The sequence below is a fragment of the Bidens hawaiensis genome, unplaced genomic scaffold (genome assembly GCF_021521415.1).
Source record: "Bidens hawaiensis isolate Kalapana, Puna unplaced genomic scaffold, B.hawaiensis_p1.1 tig00000780_1, whole genome shotgun sequence".
Lineage (NCBI taxonomy): Eukaryota > Viridiplantae > Streptophyta > Magnoliopsida > Asterales > Asteraceae > Bidens > Bidens hawaiensis.
In genome coordinates this window covers 1,159,756-1,177,555 of record NW_027491045.1, presented here as the reverse complement: position 1 = coordinate 1,177,555, position 17,800 = coordinate 1,159,756, and the positions used below count along the sequence as shown (strand labels likewise).

The 17,800-nt window shown below is 33.9% G+C and overlaps 1 protein-coding gene across 1 annotated transcript; it reads left to right on the top strand.

Annotated features, from left to right (window-relative positions):
• The first annotated feature begins 14,262 nt into the window (after positions 1 to 14,262).
• On the top strand, positions 14,263 to 17,133 carry LOC143536474 (uncharacterized). Its single transcript, XM_077030459.1, has 5 exons — positions 14,263 to 14,652; positions 14,815 to 15,081; positions 15,807 to 15,905; positions 16,673 to 16,740; positions 16,883 to 17,133. The coding sequence occupies exons 1-5, from the start codon at positions 14,278 to 14,280 to the stop codon at positions 17,007 to 17,009; spliced, it is 936 nt and encodes a 311-aa protein (XP_076886574.1). The 5' UTR covers positions 14,263 to 14,277; the 3' UTR covers positions 17,010 to 17,133.
• Positions 17,134 to 17,800: the final 667 nt, after the last annotated feature.

Here is a 17,800-nt window from a genome sequence, read left to right as displayed (position 1 = left end):
ATGTAATAAAGCTTCTTTATGTACATGTGAGATACGTAGATGTGGATATGGTACCTAACAGGGTGTTTTTATAACTAAAAAAATATGTGTGTAAATTAATGACACGCAATTATTATTATTATTATTATTATTATTATTATTATTATACCAGCTGTATATAATAATACGCATATACTCACTTATGGCCTAGTGGTAGGAGGCTTAGGCTCTCCGGTGGAGACTCAGGTTCGAAACCCACCTGTGTCAATTTTCTTTCGGTGGATATTTGATATTATGAATGATGTGAGCTAAGCCTTGTGCAAAGGTTGTCAGTTCGAACCCTAAGCCCGCTAGAGTTTTCGTCCCACCGCGTGTTACGCCAGAAGGTTATGCTTTTGTGATGGCACAACGACTGTCAAGTGGCAGTCGGCAGTGTGGTTTCCAGGGGAAACGCCCAAGCCGAACTCTGAAGCCAAACTGAGTCCGGTTACGACGACATAGTCTGACCAGGGTGAGACACCGGGACTCTCCAAATTTTAAGAGTGCGGTAACTGAAATACAAGAAAGTCGTTGTTCTAAAAGAAAAATAAAAAAATTAATAATGCACATTTTTCATTATTATAAGTTATATATATATATACATGTGTATAGACACCCACCAATACAATCCGTATAGAGCACCCATATATGCCCCGTATAGTGTTATACAAGGTGTATAAGCCCCCTTATAAAGAGATGTGGGTTGTCCTAATAAGACCCTTTAAAAATGATAAAAGAAAAGAATGTGTTGTCATTGGTTTTCTACTGTTGTCCAGTTGTCCTTTCTGTCCTCCTGTTATTGACTTTTATTCGTGGAAGAATTATCTAAAAGAAGCAGCCTTTTAACGCGCCTGACGATAATGAATTCGAAATCAATAATACAATATTTTAAAATTAATTAAGTTGCTTTCTGTTCAAAAAAATCGTTGACTTTCTCAAAAGTGTAACCAGAATCACATCACAAGTTCACAACATTAAATATACGAGTCTAATAGTGATGCGTCAATTGTATATTTAGAAACCATATATAGAATAGTTAATTCTATGTATATAAAACAAAGATGTAGGTTGTATAATAATAGTTTATCGTATAATAAATGAGTGAAAATTTTGAGCGTCAATTTTAATTTCACGCGATGGTGTAATTGTGATTAGCCTAAAACAGTTCACTTGTTCTTCTATCGACCTAAATTTAATTTCACGATATGATTATGATACGAACCTAATCGTTGATTAACATCGTTTTCATTCATGATAATAATACGAAAATACAAAACCATTATATAGGCTAGAAGTAACCAACACAAACCAATAATGCTACTAACCCACCATCTTAATTAACAATTAGGAATAATAATAACTAACTAGTGCATGAAGTATATAGCAATGGAAAGTAAACATCTTGTTGGTTCGTGGGTGCATGGTTACTTGGGTGGGTTGGCACGCGTCAGCTTAATCAAGTGTAACCCGGTGATTTGATACCTAATTTTGATTCTTAACGAATTCCGACTGAATATTACCAATTGGATCAGATAAATAATATGTTGATCAGAGAATCAATTTCCTAAAACACATTAATGTCACAAGCAGATAGAATACATTCTATTTATTAAGGTTTCAATTACATGGATGGGAGCCACGCCAACATCAAAGCTCATCTGCCACCAAATGTTATGCTCAATTAGTTAACTCCATTTTACGAATAATCGAATATTATATAATTGATATTAAACTCAATTAATACTCGAATTTACGAGCAGAGCCTACAAACAATTTTCTTTCCTTATTCAATTTCTTAGTGTTCATGAGCATAATTTCCATGTTTTGGATTTATTGAGCAATTAAAGGATTGCAAAACTGTAATTACATGCTATATACATTAAAACAATCCATCAATTACGTTCAATTGCTTTTCACCTAAAAAAATGAATTTTCATTTCAAAATCACTAATGGAGTTAAAAGGAAATCTGTACGCTCAAACCAATTATACTCAAATCTGTACGCTCAAATACGCTCAAATTAGTTCATTAGTTGAATGACGCTCAAATATTATTTACGCTCAATTCATATCACACTCAAATTAGTTCATTCAAACCGTTGACAATCTAATTTTTTTTGTAAATCAAAATTGAACATACGAAACGTTCCCTATCTCCAATTGATCGATTAGTTAAATTCGCAAGCTTCAGTTAGTCCAATTAATCAATTAGGCTTACCGTACCAACTGCAAACTGATTCAGTAAGCCTCCATGATCATTGACGTAATTGTAGGGGTTAATTAAAGATGAAAACGAACTGATTTAGGAGTGCAGACGTGATACGGTCTAAATTTTATATATATATTATCTAAATATTTCTTACGTTTTTATTGGTCTTTGAGTTAGTTTTTATTGAATTACACTCTAAATTGGTTTGTGTTTAGATTTAAAAGATTTTAACTGAAATGAGCTATAAAACGTATAAAATAAAATCAAGTGTCATGCTATTTGTGCATATCACTATTTTTGGGTTTTAAAAAATAAAAGAATAAAACTAATATAAAGAAAAAAAAAAGAACAATAAAATTCTCGTTTGCATTACAACAAATTGAATCCATGTAGGTCAATTTAATATTAAATAATTGAAGTGCATGTGCTTTTATGGTTTTTGTTTGTTACGTGATCTATGCACATAACTACATAGTGGGCTTGTAATTAGTTTTTGGGCCCGGTTATTAAACGATTAAAGAAAAGGTTTGATCCTTTGACTTGGAGTAAAAGCCACCACAAGAAAATTAGATATAAAAATAGGAGTTTAATTATTATTTGGGGTGTGTCGGTTACAATACAGAAAGGTTTTGGAGTTTGGTAGCCATGAACAGAAAGGAGTTCTACAAGAAGTAAGGAGAGGGAAGCAAGCACATTGGTTCAAACGGAGGGCGTTTTGGTTCAACACATAGTTATTCAAACATTATTATTATTCGGTTTGATTTTATTGTTTTCTTTATGAATTCAGTTTTTGCACCTTGGTTATTTGGTTTGTTCTTGAGTATGGTTGTTGGCTAACCTTTTATACCGCCTAGGTTATGATGAACTTCTATTGATGTTTGATTTTGTTTGGATTATGCGTTTGTTTATGGTTTATGATTAAGCAAGAGGTTTATTGTTATTCACTTGATGCATATGTGTGCTTCGGATTGTTTGGTGAGTTTTATTGTTTCATAGTTTCCTTGGTGATTGTTACATATAACAAGATTTTGTTAGGTCATTTACTGTGTGTTTTTGACTAGTTTGTGGTTAATTTGCTAGATTTAGTTATTCGTAAGAAGTTCGTCTAGGTTTGATTGGTTAACATTGTCTATCGAGTCAATTGAGTTTATTAAACTACCTTTGATTTTCGCACTGTAAGGTAGGATTTTATTATAAAGTTACTCGTTCATAATTATTTAAATAACCGTAAGAGAGTTTAATATATGAAACTGGTGTGACTTAAAACTTATTAGAAATCCATAGATGTTTTCTTGAGAAGGGCCAAGAGTCATGTCCAGGTTTTCTTCTTATGATCCCAATTCCATAACAAATATTTTCCAATTAATTAATAACTGCAACTTAGGGGTTCTAGCATATGTGGTTTTTCATCATCATCTGAACCAGTCGAATAAAATTGTCTTTTGTTTTATTTACTTGTCTTTTCTAAATTAGGTTAATTTTTTAGTTTAATATTAGTAATTTAAAACCCCATTTATTAAATATAAAAATAAATAGTTGTGTCGGTTTGTCGAGTCTAATTAGCTAGTTTACGCAATTTAGAGAGTCTCGTGGGTCCGATATCCGAACTTACTTAGCTTTATTAGAGTCGATCGGTTCACTTTCCGGTTAGTAGTTTAGTTGAGTTTTAGAGAGTCTAGAGTATTACTTAGTATCTAGATTAGACTAATTTAATTATTAATTTTATAACTACTTTTAACACATCAAGATCATTAGTGGAGAACCAAAATAAGATGATAGATCTTGGTATGTGTGTTTATGTACAACTTGTGGTACTTTAAAATTTTAGTCTTGATATATCGTTTTATATAAATAACATGTCTAATATAAGGAGGATATAAGTTTGTTTTTATTTTGGATTAAAAATAGGTCATCATTTAAATCTTTAAGGTGTTTGTTTTTGTGGGCTTTAGTTTTTCGCTAGTTTGTAATTTTGCATTGTTTTAATGAAAGTTACCGTTTAAAAAAAATCTTCTTATAAATTTATAAATATTAGTAAAATTGGATTTTGCAGCTTAATTTTTAGGCTGGTGTCAGACTTTAGCCTTAAAAAAAAAAGCAAATTAAACATGTGGAAGCATGATAACAAATTATTCTAAACTTGCATCAAAATCGGACTTAACCTCAAAAAAATTTTAGCCACGCTTACCCCCAAAATGCATTCATAATCAAACTAGTCACACGTTCAAGAATATATTTAAAAACTTTGTTATATTTGAACGGTTGCTCTAATGGTACTAGATGACCTACATCTTTTAGAATCACTAATGATGTTTTTTCATCCGATTGCCTCTGGTAAAACATAATTACGATATTAGACTTGTATCTTCATAACTTTGTAACCAACTAACCATTATACAATAAAATATAATTAGTGGACATACGGAATTCATTGACATGGTTAATCTATTGTACTTTCGTTCAACGAGACACTTGACTTACAATTTTCATGGTGACTGCTTATATCTTCATGGACATAGCAAGATCGAGATCAAAGATCTTGTCATCATCACCCCATACCATATGTATCTCCTATAAAGAAAATGTAATTTTCTAAACTAAACTGTGTGTATATAACTAAAATGGATTATCCACATATAGCATTTGCTAGTACTTTATTAACAAGTAATATCTCTATGACTGTTCCCGACACCACCATAGACTTGACCACGTTAGGGTACAACTTAGCCATCTTGAACTCAAACATCCTTCAATAACTTAACCCCACTAGTGTCACGTTGTCCACTTTTAGTTTCCCCAACCACTTAGCCACAAACTCGGCTTGAAAACTCATGGACCTCTCGTTGAGCAAGAAGTCACACATGTAGAGCGAGTATTCGCTGGTCAAAGCGAAAACTTGTAAAAACCATGTGAAAATTGTCATAAAATCAAAATCTCCACGTATTTATTCAAACCAAGAGTTGTTTACAAGAAAAAGACTGCTCACAAGTAATCTATGATGATGAACAACTAAATGAACTAAATCAAACAAGAAGATAAAGGGACGAACCCTAGAACCACGAAGAATTTATTAAGGGAAAATTATTAAAATAGACCTATTTTGGGAAGAGGTTACAAATATGCCCCCCTCTAACTCATCTCCGACGATGCGTTAGGAAGTCTAACGCATCTTTGACGATGCGTTAGAGTTCCTAACGCATCGTCGAAGATGAATTAGACTTCCTAACACATCGATAAAGATGCGTTAGACTTCTTAACGTATCGTCAACGACGTGTTAGCCTCTTGTTTGTTATTTTTAATATTATATTAATATAACTATTTATACTTATATTTGTTTTTTATAACTTTTAATATATAAAGGTTTATATTATTTCGAATATACAGATAAAACATACTTATTTTTATCTACAGACTGACATAAATTTACTTATACCCGAGTCATGTAAAATTAATATCGAAATATTCAATAAAATTTGACCCGCACGGTTTTAAATAAAATTTATGCTAACATATAGATAAAAATTAGCATTTTATATCGGTATATTCGAAATGATATAAACTTTATATATAAAAAGTTATAAAAACACAAAATAAGTAGAATTAGTTATATTAATATAATATATTAAAAAACAAACAAGAGGTTAACACGTCGTTGACGATGCGTTAAGAAGTCTAACGCATCTTTTACTATGCGTTAGGAAGTCTAACTCATCTCCGACGATACGTTAGGAAGTCTAACGCATCTTTGACGACGTGTCACGTCGCCAAAGATGCGTTAGACTTCTTAACGTATCGTCGGAGATGAGTTAGAGGGGGGCATTTTTGGAATTTTAAAATTTTGGGGACATTTTTGAAACCTTTTCCATTTACTAACCACATTGTTGATGTGTTGTTCCTTCAAAAAGAGTGATCCTTTTATAACCAAAACCAAACCATGATATCAGCCAAACAAGAAAGGAAAGAGCAATCCATGATTGATCGTAGAGAAGGAGAAGCTGACTACAGTGTGGGCCGGTTGGATGAAGGCTTGCCAAGAAGATAAGACTTAAGAGCCAAAGACAGATCTAATACATAAAACATATATAAGATCAAATTATAAATAAGTAGGACTATAAAGTTGAAAGTATATAATGCTTTTTTTTTTATCAAAACTACCGTCCACAGCGTAAGAATGGAGAAGTAATACTGCAGGTTTGGTCATTGGTGGGTGGAACATAGACGATATTGTGGTCGATCTTTTTTGGTGACGGTTTGTTTATGGAACCCAAATATGCAACAAGGTTTTGGCCCTTATTTCTATGGCGTGTGGGATTAATCCGGCTAGCTTCACGAGTCGTTATGGCCATTTTGGTTCGATCAATGTCCTCTAATGATACATCCCGATATCTTGAAATATAACCATCTCCTTGGTATGGCGGCCACATCCTCCCACCGATCTTTTGCGACTAGAGCCTCCATTGAGATTAAACAACCAAGTGCCACACTGAACCACGTTATAAGATTATGGTACGATTACCACGCTATAAGATTATGGTACGATTACTTGATTACCCATCTTTTCATTCTCTGTTTCCTTCTTATCATTGCTGTCACCTTCACTCAAGTAAATCTTGATATGATAAATCACCACACAGCCGTTATGGCCATAGGTTGCGCCGCCATAATCGGGTATATTATCTACCATATGACGCGACCCAAACCCGTTTACCTCATTGACTATTCTTGCTACCGTCCACCAGACCACTTAAAAGTAACGTATCAAACGTTTATGGACCATTCCAAACATTGTGAAACCTTTACTGACTCTGCGTTAGAGTTCCAAAATATTATTCTGAAACGTTCTGGCCTCGGAGAGGAAACTTATCTTCCACCAGCGTTACTTGCCATACCGGCTGCTCCATCGATTGCAACATCTAGAGACGAAGCTGAAGAAGTAATATTCGGAGCTCTAGACAACCTGTTCAAATCAACTAACTTTAATCCCCAAGATATCGGAATCTTGCTGATTAACTGCAGTCTCTTTAACCCAACCCTGTCGTTATCTTCCATGATTATTAACAAATCTGAGTGGGACGGGTTGTAGCGCGGGAGTGATATTGATCTAGCAAAGTGTAGTGTGCCATAATCTAATTTGTTTCATTTACTTTTGTTTAATAATATTATTAGTGGGTAGTTTTCTTTTAAGTAGTGGGTAGTTTATTTACATGCTTAGTTATTTTCTTGAAGGCTCTATATAAAGCCTAGTTTGTAACATGGATTATGAATGAAATGATAATGAATTAGTCTATGTTCTCTCTATTTTCTAATCTGGATTCCCGTCTATTTTCTTTGGCCAACGATTAATTGTTGGAACCACATCACGAACATATGCTAAAACTTTAACTAAATACTTACGCGGTCATTGTCACTACTGAAAACATTACTGAAAGTTGGTATATTGCACGGTTTGGGAACACTTCTTCTAGTTCGATTTGGTACGGGTTGGCTTACACCGAGGCTAAAAGGGAGGGTGAAGAGAGGGCACCAGGTTTGGCAAATCGCTCTCGGGAGTGGGTTCAAGTGTGAATCCGTCGGCTCATAATCCTTGGAATGACTGCATCCATAATTACCCTGTTAATTAGGTATATGTTAAATTTATTTATGTTGTTTGTTATTGCAAATTATTACATATGTACCCATAAAATATTTGGTTAAAAGTCCATAGCTTAAATTGTATAATAAGTCCTTAAAGGGCAGTAATCTGATTTATGTTGACAATAAGGATTGTGAGTTGTAAAATATCATTGTATAATTTGTATTTGTATGTGAAGTAAATTAAAATACCAATATACTTCTAAATGGCAGATTGAGTACCAAGTTACATTGATGTCATTGAAGCTCAAACTATTGTTTAATAACATTGAAAACTTTATGCTGAAATGTACGTTAAAGTTAGTCACAAAGCTCTATTTAAACACTGTAGATTAACAGCTAACAACATCATTTACATACTTCTGTTACGTGGGTAATATGGAATTAGTCGAACCTTGTAGTCTGACCGATTGGAAGAATCCAAACCTAATTGAAGAAGAGTCACGGAAACAAAAGAAAAGCAAGAACCAAAGGAACAAGTTGTATGACCTAGGGTCGAAATCCGAAGAGAGGCAATATACTCAAATATAATAACGGGAGGTATATTTCATGAATACAGCCCGGCCGACCCTAAAGCATGGTACACAGTCATAACTCATAAGATCGATTAGGACCCATAAACAAAGACCATGACTGTGTTGGGTTTGTAGGCCTTGTTGGCCCGGTTTATTATTTGAAGTCCAAAGGGCAGACGGGTGTAGGGTGGCCAGACCGAAGCCCGGCCCAGTTTGGGTTTCTTGTTTAATAAGATACAAACCCGTGGACGTAGGTCAGTTTAGACTGAACCAATTTAAATCCTCGTGTTCATTTATTGCTTTCATAGTTGTGTTCGGTTCGTGTGTCTGTTTAATCCTAACATACTGAAAGATCCTCGGCGAGACCCCGACCTGAGTTTGTTTGTGAACATTATTTTTATACATACCTAAGTGTCATATGAAGGAACAATATATATGAAGGCCGTGAGCATTGCAGGCCTGCGGAAATTTTATTGCCACATTTCCGTATGGAAAAAAACCTTCAAAATCATGGAAATTAAGATGGATTATACCACACACAGTCATTACTACAGAGTGAATTTTAATGAAAGAATATAAGTTAACATTTGATATCATTAAAATTACCTGCATGGTTACAATATTCCATTTTGTGCAATATTCATATCGGTAGTTAAAACCAATATCAACTTGTAGCAGTGTCAAAGGAGTTAGTTATGTAGTTACACACTTACACCTTGACCAAGATTTAGTCTTTTAAATGTATATCATTTTCCTTCCCATTCTCTAATGAGTTGCACTTTCTTTTCATTTCGGAGATAATGGGATAATCATGACGTGCCTATTGGATCTTTGATTATGCATTGCCTCACATTGCTCAAAATGTTCACTCAACTCTTGGGTTACATATCATCATCATCATCATCATCGTACTCAGTATATCCCACCAATAGCAAAGCTATGGTAGGGTCTGAGGAGGGTAAGATGTAGGCAGCCTTACCTCTACCCCATAGGGATAGAGAGGCTGCTTCCGGTGAGACCCCCAGCTCGATAGTAGTTTTGCATCAAGCCTTGGACATAAGGCACATATCACTCAATCATCGGGACACCGGCTGATCGGTGCATGTACCCTTATCTTTCAGCTATCAACGCCACTACATGATGCCTGATTAACCGTCCGCCACTTTTAACGTTATTTTCGATAATGATGAGTTTAGTGTAACATTCAAGTTCAAACCAAGCACGTATAAATCATAATCTTGCATGCAAATCAAATCTCCACCAACTAACTTGGAAAATTTGCTTAGATTAAGGCTTTTTGCGGTGTAGTAAATGGAGGTAAAAGTAGGGTGTGTATAACGATCGTGAAACATTGGTTAAGGCTTTTTGCGGTGTAGTAGTCGGAGAAACCACGAGTGACTTTTTAAGGCCAGATCGTCAAGACCGTTTTGCAATTTCTTGCCTAATATTCTTCTAAGAGAGACATACATATCATCCCTCTTTGTGGGTCTTTCTGCTGAAGGTGGCCTAATAGAATCTCATGGGAATAGGTGAAGTCTTTTAACGAAGTCTCGGCAATTGATGTTGATTACTCGTATTAACATATTAATTTTATGAACCAATTTATTTTGAGTTGAATAGTTTCAAGATTGAATAAAAAAATAATTAATAAATAAAAAACAGTACAGGTTATGCATTTCAATGTAGTTGGGCTAAACTAACTTAGTGGTTTATATATAAAATTAGGGCAGCCCAATATCTAGAAGCAAAAGCCCACAACAATTCAAGACTTGATTGAAACTAATAGAGAAAACGAGGACCAAGGAGTATGCTCGTTGAAACTATTAGTTAGTTAATTAATTATTATGAAAAAATTTTGATTGTTACATACTTACAGTACGTATCTATTTCTTTATTATTATTATGCTTGACTAATTTTTTTGTGATCATAACCAGGTGTAAGGTTCATGTTAGCAATTTATATTCAGCCTAGTTTTTATCTTTATGTGTGTGATGTTATGGGTTTGAAAAACATGTTTTATCTGGATTTATATTAATGAGATGTTAGTTGTTAGTTTTAATTTAATCATTAACAATCATGATGTTAAATTAATTTATACCGTCTATTTTGGTAATTGTTTAAACAACATCCTAGCATGTGTTCTTAGGGGTTGTTTGGTAGCCTCTTAATGGTTAAGAGGTGACCTCTTAATGGTCACCTCTTAATCATTCAGACTTAAGCCCATCTCTTAACCATTAAGAGGTTATGAACCATTAAGATGTAGCCTCTTAATGACCATCAAAAGGCTACCAAACAACCCCTTAGTCAGTTACGTACTGTCAAGTCAACACGACCTGATTTCTTAGTTTTACAAATACTCGTTTAATTACCTGATCATTAAACAAACTATGCCCATGTGACTTTCAACTTGATATTGCATGACACCCGGGTGTGATCACCTTTTTTAGTTGTTTACAAATCAAGTTCGATATTAGTTTATGCTTTTTAATCAATTAAATTTCAAAGTTGAGCTTGACATCGACTGTCCACTTAATCGATTTTAAATTAAGTTTTAGAAATAAAAATCAAATAATAAGTGTAATACTAACAACATGCCCTAGCTATCTAGTTTAATTAGGTTTATGAATGACTACAACAACAACCATCAATGGTTTTAAATAAACAAATTTGCTCGCGAGCTGACTCAGACTCGGCTCGTTTATACATGAGTTGAACTCGAGTCCACATTTTGTGTTTGTGTGCATATGATGTATGTTGTGTTGTTTTAAACGAGCCGAACCCAAGCCATAGTTGGTCCATCTCGTGGTTCGCTCATGACTTGGCTCGGCCCATGGTTCGATGTGTGTATATGAGTGTGTAAAAAACAACCAAGTTATATATTTCTTAAAAAATAAACAAGTTGGCTCTCCTTTAAATATGCATGTGGTGTTGTGTAATAAACGAGCCCAAGCCTGAGCCTAGTGTGTGTATAAGCTGCAGTTAGCACCAGTTATCGCCGCTATTGAGGCTTTTCTTTCTAGTGTAGTAAGCTGCAGTTAACACTAGTAATATGTGTTTGATGTCTTGAAGAATAGAAACATGTCTCGATCCTACTGGGACCATTTAGTTTTCTTCTTAACCTCTATATTTATTTGTCTGCTAGAATTAATTTGTGTGGTATCCCTGTGGCGGACCTAGCTTATAAAGAGGGGTGGCAGCCGTTCACCTAAATTTTCTTTAGTGTTATTAGTATGTGAAAATCCTGATCGCCCCCCTTAAAATTATTAATCCCCTTATTGTCTCCGTGAAAATATTTCCTGGTCCGCCACTGTATGTGCATTTATAAGTCTTGAAACTCTTCTCTCTCTTTCGCATGCCATGTCTCTATCTTTCCTAGACTACTTGCATCACTCTGACATAGAAGTTAAGAGATATAAAGCCTAGGGTCATCTTGCAGGAAAAGCCAAAAAAAATAGTTCATAACACAAATATGCATATATATACACAAATATAAATTCTGATGAATTAGTTTTCTTAACTTATAAGTTAGCATTGTGTTAGTGCAATTCAGGTAGAAACTAAAGAAGTATAATTTTATAATTCAGTTTCTAAAATAAGTTAGCATCAAAGGTTTTAGTTTCTAAATGCAATATTTCATATGTTTTGGTCCTAATAAATCCTGTGATTTGTCATTTGTTTACTTGTTAATTCTAAACTCTTAATGCTGGACCATCAAAGTTAAGGTATATAGTCAGCTAATCAACCAAGCGGCTGAAAGTCATCCGGAACAACCTAGAAGACCTACATTGACTAGAAAATGAGTATCATCGACGGATTACAGAACTTTCCATTCTACGCATTAAAAAAAAAGTTAAAAGCGAAAGAGGGGAGTTAACTTAATTTTAAATAGAACTTGTGTAGTAGCATTCTGTACTTTTTGCACTTTGTTTCATATTTTTGACAAGGTTTCTCAAAAACAGGCTATTTTAAACAACTACCAAAGTGGGTAGCTAGGCCACGTACTTAGCTTTGCTGGTTCCCTGAGCCATGGTTGGTTTCAGTGGCGAAGCTTGGACGAGTTCCTTGAGGAGGGGGGGCTCAAATTATCATGCGAAGACGAGTAAATTTAAATACTGCGCAAAGAAACTGGGGGCCAGCCACCCCGGACCCTCAATAAGCTTCGTCATTGGTTGGTTTGGCTCATGGCTCGCTCGTGACTCGACTCGACTCATGGCTTTGTTTGTGTATATAAATATGTGTAAAAAATAACAAAAATATATATACAATTTAAACAAACTAGTGAGTTGAATCATATTATATTTTTGACAAAGAAAATTCTTGGAAATATTTTTCTGAAGAAGAAAAAAATGTCTTGCACGAGCATATTCGTGTAAATGATTTAATAATTTTTAAGTATTAATTTGTTATACGTTCTTAACTTCATTAATTTATTTTTAACTCAATTAACTTCTTTTAATTAATTCTTAGCAACGCTTCAATTTTGATGAAATCGAGCAGGATTGTCAAAGTGCTCTTTGAAGAGTGGTATTGAATCAGTATTCTTCAAGCGATACAAGGACCGGAAATCTAATGCAAAAGAACACATTCTGAAAGCGGATGGAGATGATGCTTAGGTGTCAAGTCCACATGTATAAACACCAACCAAATACTATTAATTGGCATGTTGTGTATTCTTTATTATACTTGAAATCTGTAGTTAAAAGTGGTTTAGACTTTAAAACTTGTTTCTTGCATAAAAGATTGATTCTTTTTTGTTTCATGTTTTATCAATTTTGTGTAGTTGAACATAAGTTTGAACTAGGCCCATTTCTTATCTAGTGTTGAGGACTTGGGATTATAACTTTTTAAAGTTTCTTGATTTTAAAGACACAATCTTTGCATATGGTTTATAATATCAACTTTTAACTGTTAATTGGTATACTGTGTATTCTTTTTAATCTTTATTATACTGAATATTTTGGATGTAGTCAAAAGAGGAGGTAAAAGATGAAGTAGTACATGAACCAGAGTCTTATGTTCAACTACACAAAATTGCAGAACTTCAGATCTTGAGATAGATAACGATTTGGGTCTCGGTAATTAATCATTTAAATCCGAATTTGAATAAGAATTCTAATAGAAGTCGATGTTTGACTTAACGGAGTTCCGATTGCAAAAAAAGTACAGACCACTGGGGTGATATCTGAAAAAATCCATCACATGATGTAATCGTGCAAAATGATGTTGACTACATGGGTGTTTTTTACACTTAAGTGGTAAGTAAAAGAAAGACTCATGATGTAGTGTTTGATCACAAAACGGATCGTTAAAGTGCTGTTTTTTAGCCTGATCATTTCCAGCGCCGGCCGTCTACCTCCCTCTCCCTGATCTTGTGAGTAACTGTATCTTTCTAACATAAATATTAAATAAAGTGATACATGTATATTAATTTTTTGAACTGCCAAATTATTATTTACAACCACCCTAAATGGGAAGTGATACATTTTTAATTGTTGAATACAATGTTAGCTCTAGCTACATAATATAATTTAATGTGTTATAAAATTGTGTGATGACAAAATATGTTAATAAAAACTATTCATTACTTCGTAAATGTTATTTCGGCATGTGTTGTTCTGAAAAATAAGATATATCATATACATATTAGTTATTTACAGCTAACAAAATAACTATGGCAACTTGTTAATATACTTCATTTCTCATTAAATGGTGGTTATATTCCCCAAAAAACAAAACAAAACAAAACAGTGAGACCTTGGCCATTTATTTCTATCGAGCTACCATTTTCAAAACAAGTACGGTATTCATATATCTTTTTAACCTACTTTATCATGCATATATATATATAAGTATATAACACCATCTCTATTTTCTTTTATCATATATTCAAAAGAATTAATAAAATGGTTAATGTATTTGCCGTGTTAACCCCTCTCCTTCACTTACTCATCAAGCTAGTGGGATTAACCCCACAAATAATAGAAATAGAGCCTGGAACCTTGATGCATATTTGGGTTCCAAAACAAACAGTCACCAAAAAGGACCATAATATCGTGTACGTTCCTCCTACCAAGCCAGCCGTACTATTCCTCCACGCATTCACGATGGACGGAATTTTCACATGGTTTCTACAAGTTCTAGCATTGTCCCGGGAATACTCGGTCTATGTGCCTGACCTCTTGTTCTTTGGTGGCTCAATCACTGATAAGAACGAGAGGTCCGCGAGTTTTCAAGCGGAGTTTGTGGCTAAGGGGTTGGAGAAACTAAACGTGAAAAAGGTGATAGTAAAGAATACATTATTAGAGTTTCGGTATTAATTATATTGTTAGTTTGTTACCATGATTAGGGAATCACATTTGATTATGTTTTCCTGTATTTATCTCAATTGTAATCCTGATTAATAATGTATAACACGTTACAATGTTTTTATTATTCAACAGGTGACACTGGTGGGGTTAAGTTATGGAGGGATAGTTGGGTTCAAGATGGCTAAGTTGTACCCCGAGTTGGTCAAGTGTTTAGTGGTGTCCGCAACCGTTATAGAGTTGACAGAGTTTGTTAGTCTTAACTTCTTTAAGCAATTTGGTTTAACAAGGTGGTCGGACCTTTTGATGCCCAAAACGGCGGAAGAGGTGAAGATATTGCTCTCATTTGGCTTTAATAGGTTCCTATGGCTTCCTGATTTCGCTTATCGACACTTTCTTGAGGTGAATGAACTAATTGTTTAAAGTACTGGTTAAGGGGGTGTGAGACTTGGCACAATAACATCTACAGGTCGCGACGTCGAATCCATTTCTAAGAGCCAATAGCTTTGTTGTTGAGTGGATGTGCCTGAAGAGTCTGGCGTGAGCTGCTTTGCAGGGGCGGCTCGGGCATAGGGCGATGTGGAGGGTCGGCCGGGGCACTTAATTTTCAGGGGCACACATATATATATATTTATGAAAAGGAAATATGTATATTTAATATATATATATATATATTTATGAAAAGGAAATATGTATATTTAATATTTTACTATAATTATACAATAAATAGATTGGTCTAGTGGTAAAGGGGTATGACTTTTAATCAAAAGGTTGCAAGTTCTAGTCTCACCTGAAACATATTTAACTTTGTTTTTATACACAACGTTTTTTACACAAATTAAATCATAACTAAGTAAGCCCATTTAAAGTTGTAATTGTTTAAACCAAAAAAAGACCCATTTACATAAGGCCTAAATTTTTTTTGCCTATAATATTTCGTTACTCGTTATAGTCTACGGGCCCTTCTATTTCGGCTCGGCCGAGGCATATAAATTCTCGGAGACGGCCCTGCTGGTTTGCGTGTCCGGAACTACAAGTTTTGGCACTGTATTAAGTAATGTATCTAAAAAGATATTATATTGTGTAACAAACATAATCATGTTATCTTTTATGCATGTCACTGGCAGATGATGTACACTAACATAAAGGAGAGATATGAACTATTAGAGGATTTGGTCGTTGCCGACAAAGATGCAACCTCTCACATACGAGCTACTCGATCACAGGTATCTGAAATTTTATCTTGTTAATATATGTATGCAAGATAAGGTATGTCTGTGTAGCTAATTAAAGTTATCAGAAGTTACTTTTGATCATATATAAATAATCATTTCTATATGAAAACAGTATTAATGTTTATTTTTAAGGTGTAATTTCACAGATACCTTTACAAATATTGAAAATACCACATATACTCATGCAAAACTAAAAATATCATGTATACCCTTACAAACATATTAATATATCAGATATACACATTTCATTAACAACTACTCTGGTTTGATTAGATGCGATAAAATGCTTATAATGTAGACCATTCGATGCGATAAACCTTCGAAGGGTTTGCAATTTTGAAGAAGTAGCGAGAGATGATTTGATTGTCGTCCAAGATGATAAACGTTGATCAAAATTTAAATAATAACATAGGGTACATACACGTTATGTAATGGAATTGGGGAGAATGGTCTATCATTTAAAAAATGGGCATATATGAAGTTGAAATTTTAAAAAAAATAACGATAATAAATTGTTCATTTTTTAAATTGTTATTAACGAATAGGGGTATATATGATACCTTTAATATTTTGTAAAGGCATATATGATATTTTATGTTTTGCTTGGTATATATGATATTTATAATGTTTGTAAGGATACGTATGAAATTAATTGTATTTTTAATACCGCTAAAATTCTTTTACGAAAAAACCATTTGGAATATATGCATATACTCGTGTGTACACACAATTGTGCTTCTAACTTGATATTTTCATAGGAAATACATCTGGTGTGGGGTGATCATGACAAGATCTTCGATCTCGACTATGCTATGACCATGAAAGCGTAAGTCAAGTCCCGGCCTCGTTGTAATTAAAAACAAAAATAGATATAATGAGTTGCATACTTGTATGTGTCAACTCATTACATTTTTTAGTGTATAGTTGTGAACATTTAAATAGTCCAATATGGTAACGTTTTACCACAGGCAACTGGGCGATAAAGCATCATTGGAGGTGGTAAAAAATGCAGGGCACCTAGTACAATTAGAGCAACCATTCAGTTATAACAAATGTCTTAAATGTATTCTTGAACATATGACTAAGTATCCTTGAGTTGTTATTAATTAGTTAATTATGTATTCCTAAACGATGAATCTTACGGAGTGTATGTTTGTATTTCGATTTCAAAAATATGAAGCTGAAGTTCGATTTTGGTGCTAGTTTAGAATAATTTGTTTTCATGTTTCTACATGTTTAACTATTTTAAGGAAAAAAAGTCCAATATTTATTAGTTTTAACAAATTATTCATGTGAAATTAACGATAATAGGGCTTAAACTACCAGTCTACCACAACTTATTCATAAACACATAATAAACTATAGAGTCCGATCTATCACCTTATAATATATATCAAGCATATATAAACTAGATGGTTTTGATTTACTATATACGTCAACGCACAAACTTAGTTTTCACGAGTAGTCTGTAGTCGCCATGCGAAAACTATTACGATCGAGGACTTGGTCTCGTCAGATTTTAGTAGTTTGCGAAAACTGTTAAGCGAGAATTGTATGTCATGCAAAAACTAGTATCAACGAGAAATTGGTAAATGCGATAACTGTAATGAGTTGTCACATGTGATAGTTAGTTTTGATATTTAGACCTTGCACAATTGTTCAAGGTTCAGTCTGCGCATAGTTTTACCAGTGGTGAAACATTAATAAGTTGAGCATGTGAGTACCAAATCTCCTTTTTATTTAATTTTTTAGTAATGTGCATACTTGAAAGTGTTAGTATAAAGTTAATGTTAGCAAGTTTTATGTGCTAAAGCAATCAGTCTAATTGTCACTTTAGGCCTACATGCACACAGTTTAGACCCTTGTATACGGTTAGGCCCTTGCAC

Bases quoted from the DNA above. Each gene is read 5' to 3' on its own strand.
- LOC143536474 (XM_077030459.1), top strand. From the start codon at position 14,278: ATGGTTAATGTATTTGCCGTGTTAACCCCTCTCCTTCACTTACTCATC. The intron at 15,082-15,806 runs GTGAATGAACTA...TGTCACTGGCAG, and splicing joins CTTATCGACACTTTCTTGAG to ATGATGTACACTAACATAAA. The intron at 15,906-16,672 runs GTATCTGAAATT...ATATTTTCATAG, and splicing joins TACGAGCTACTCGATCACAG to GAAATACATCTGGTGTGGGG.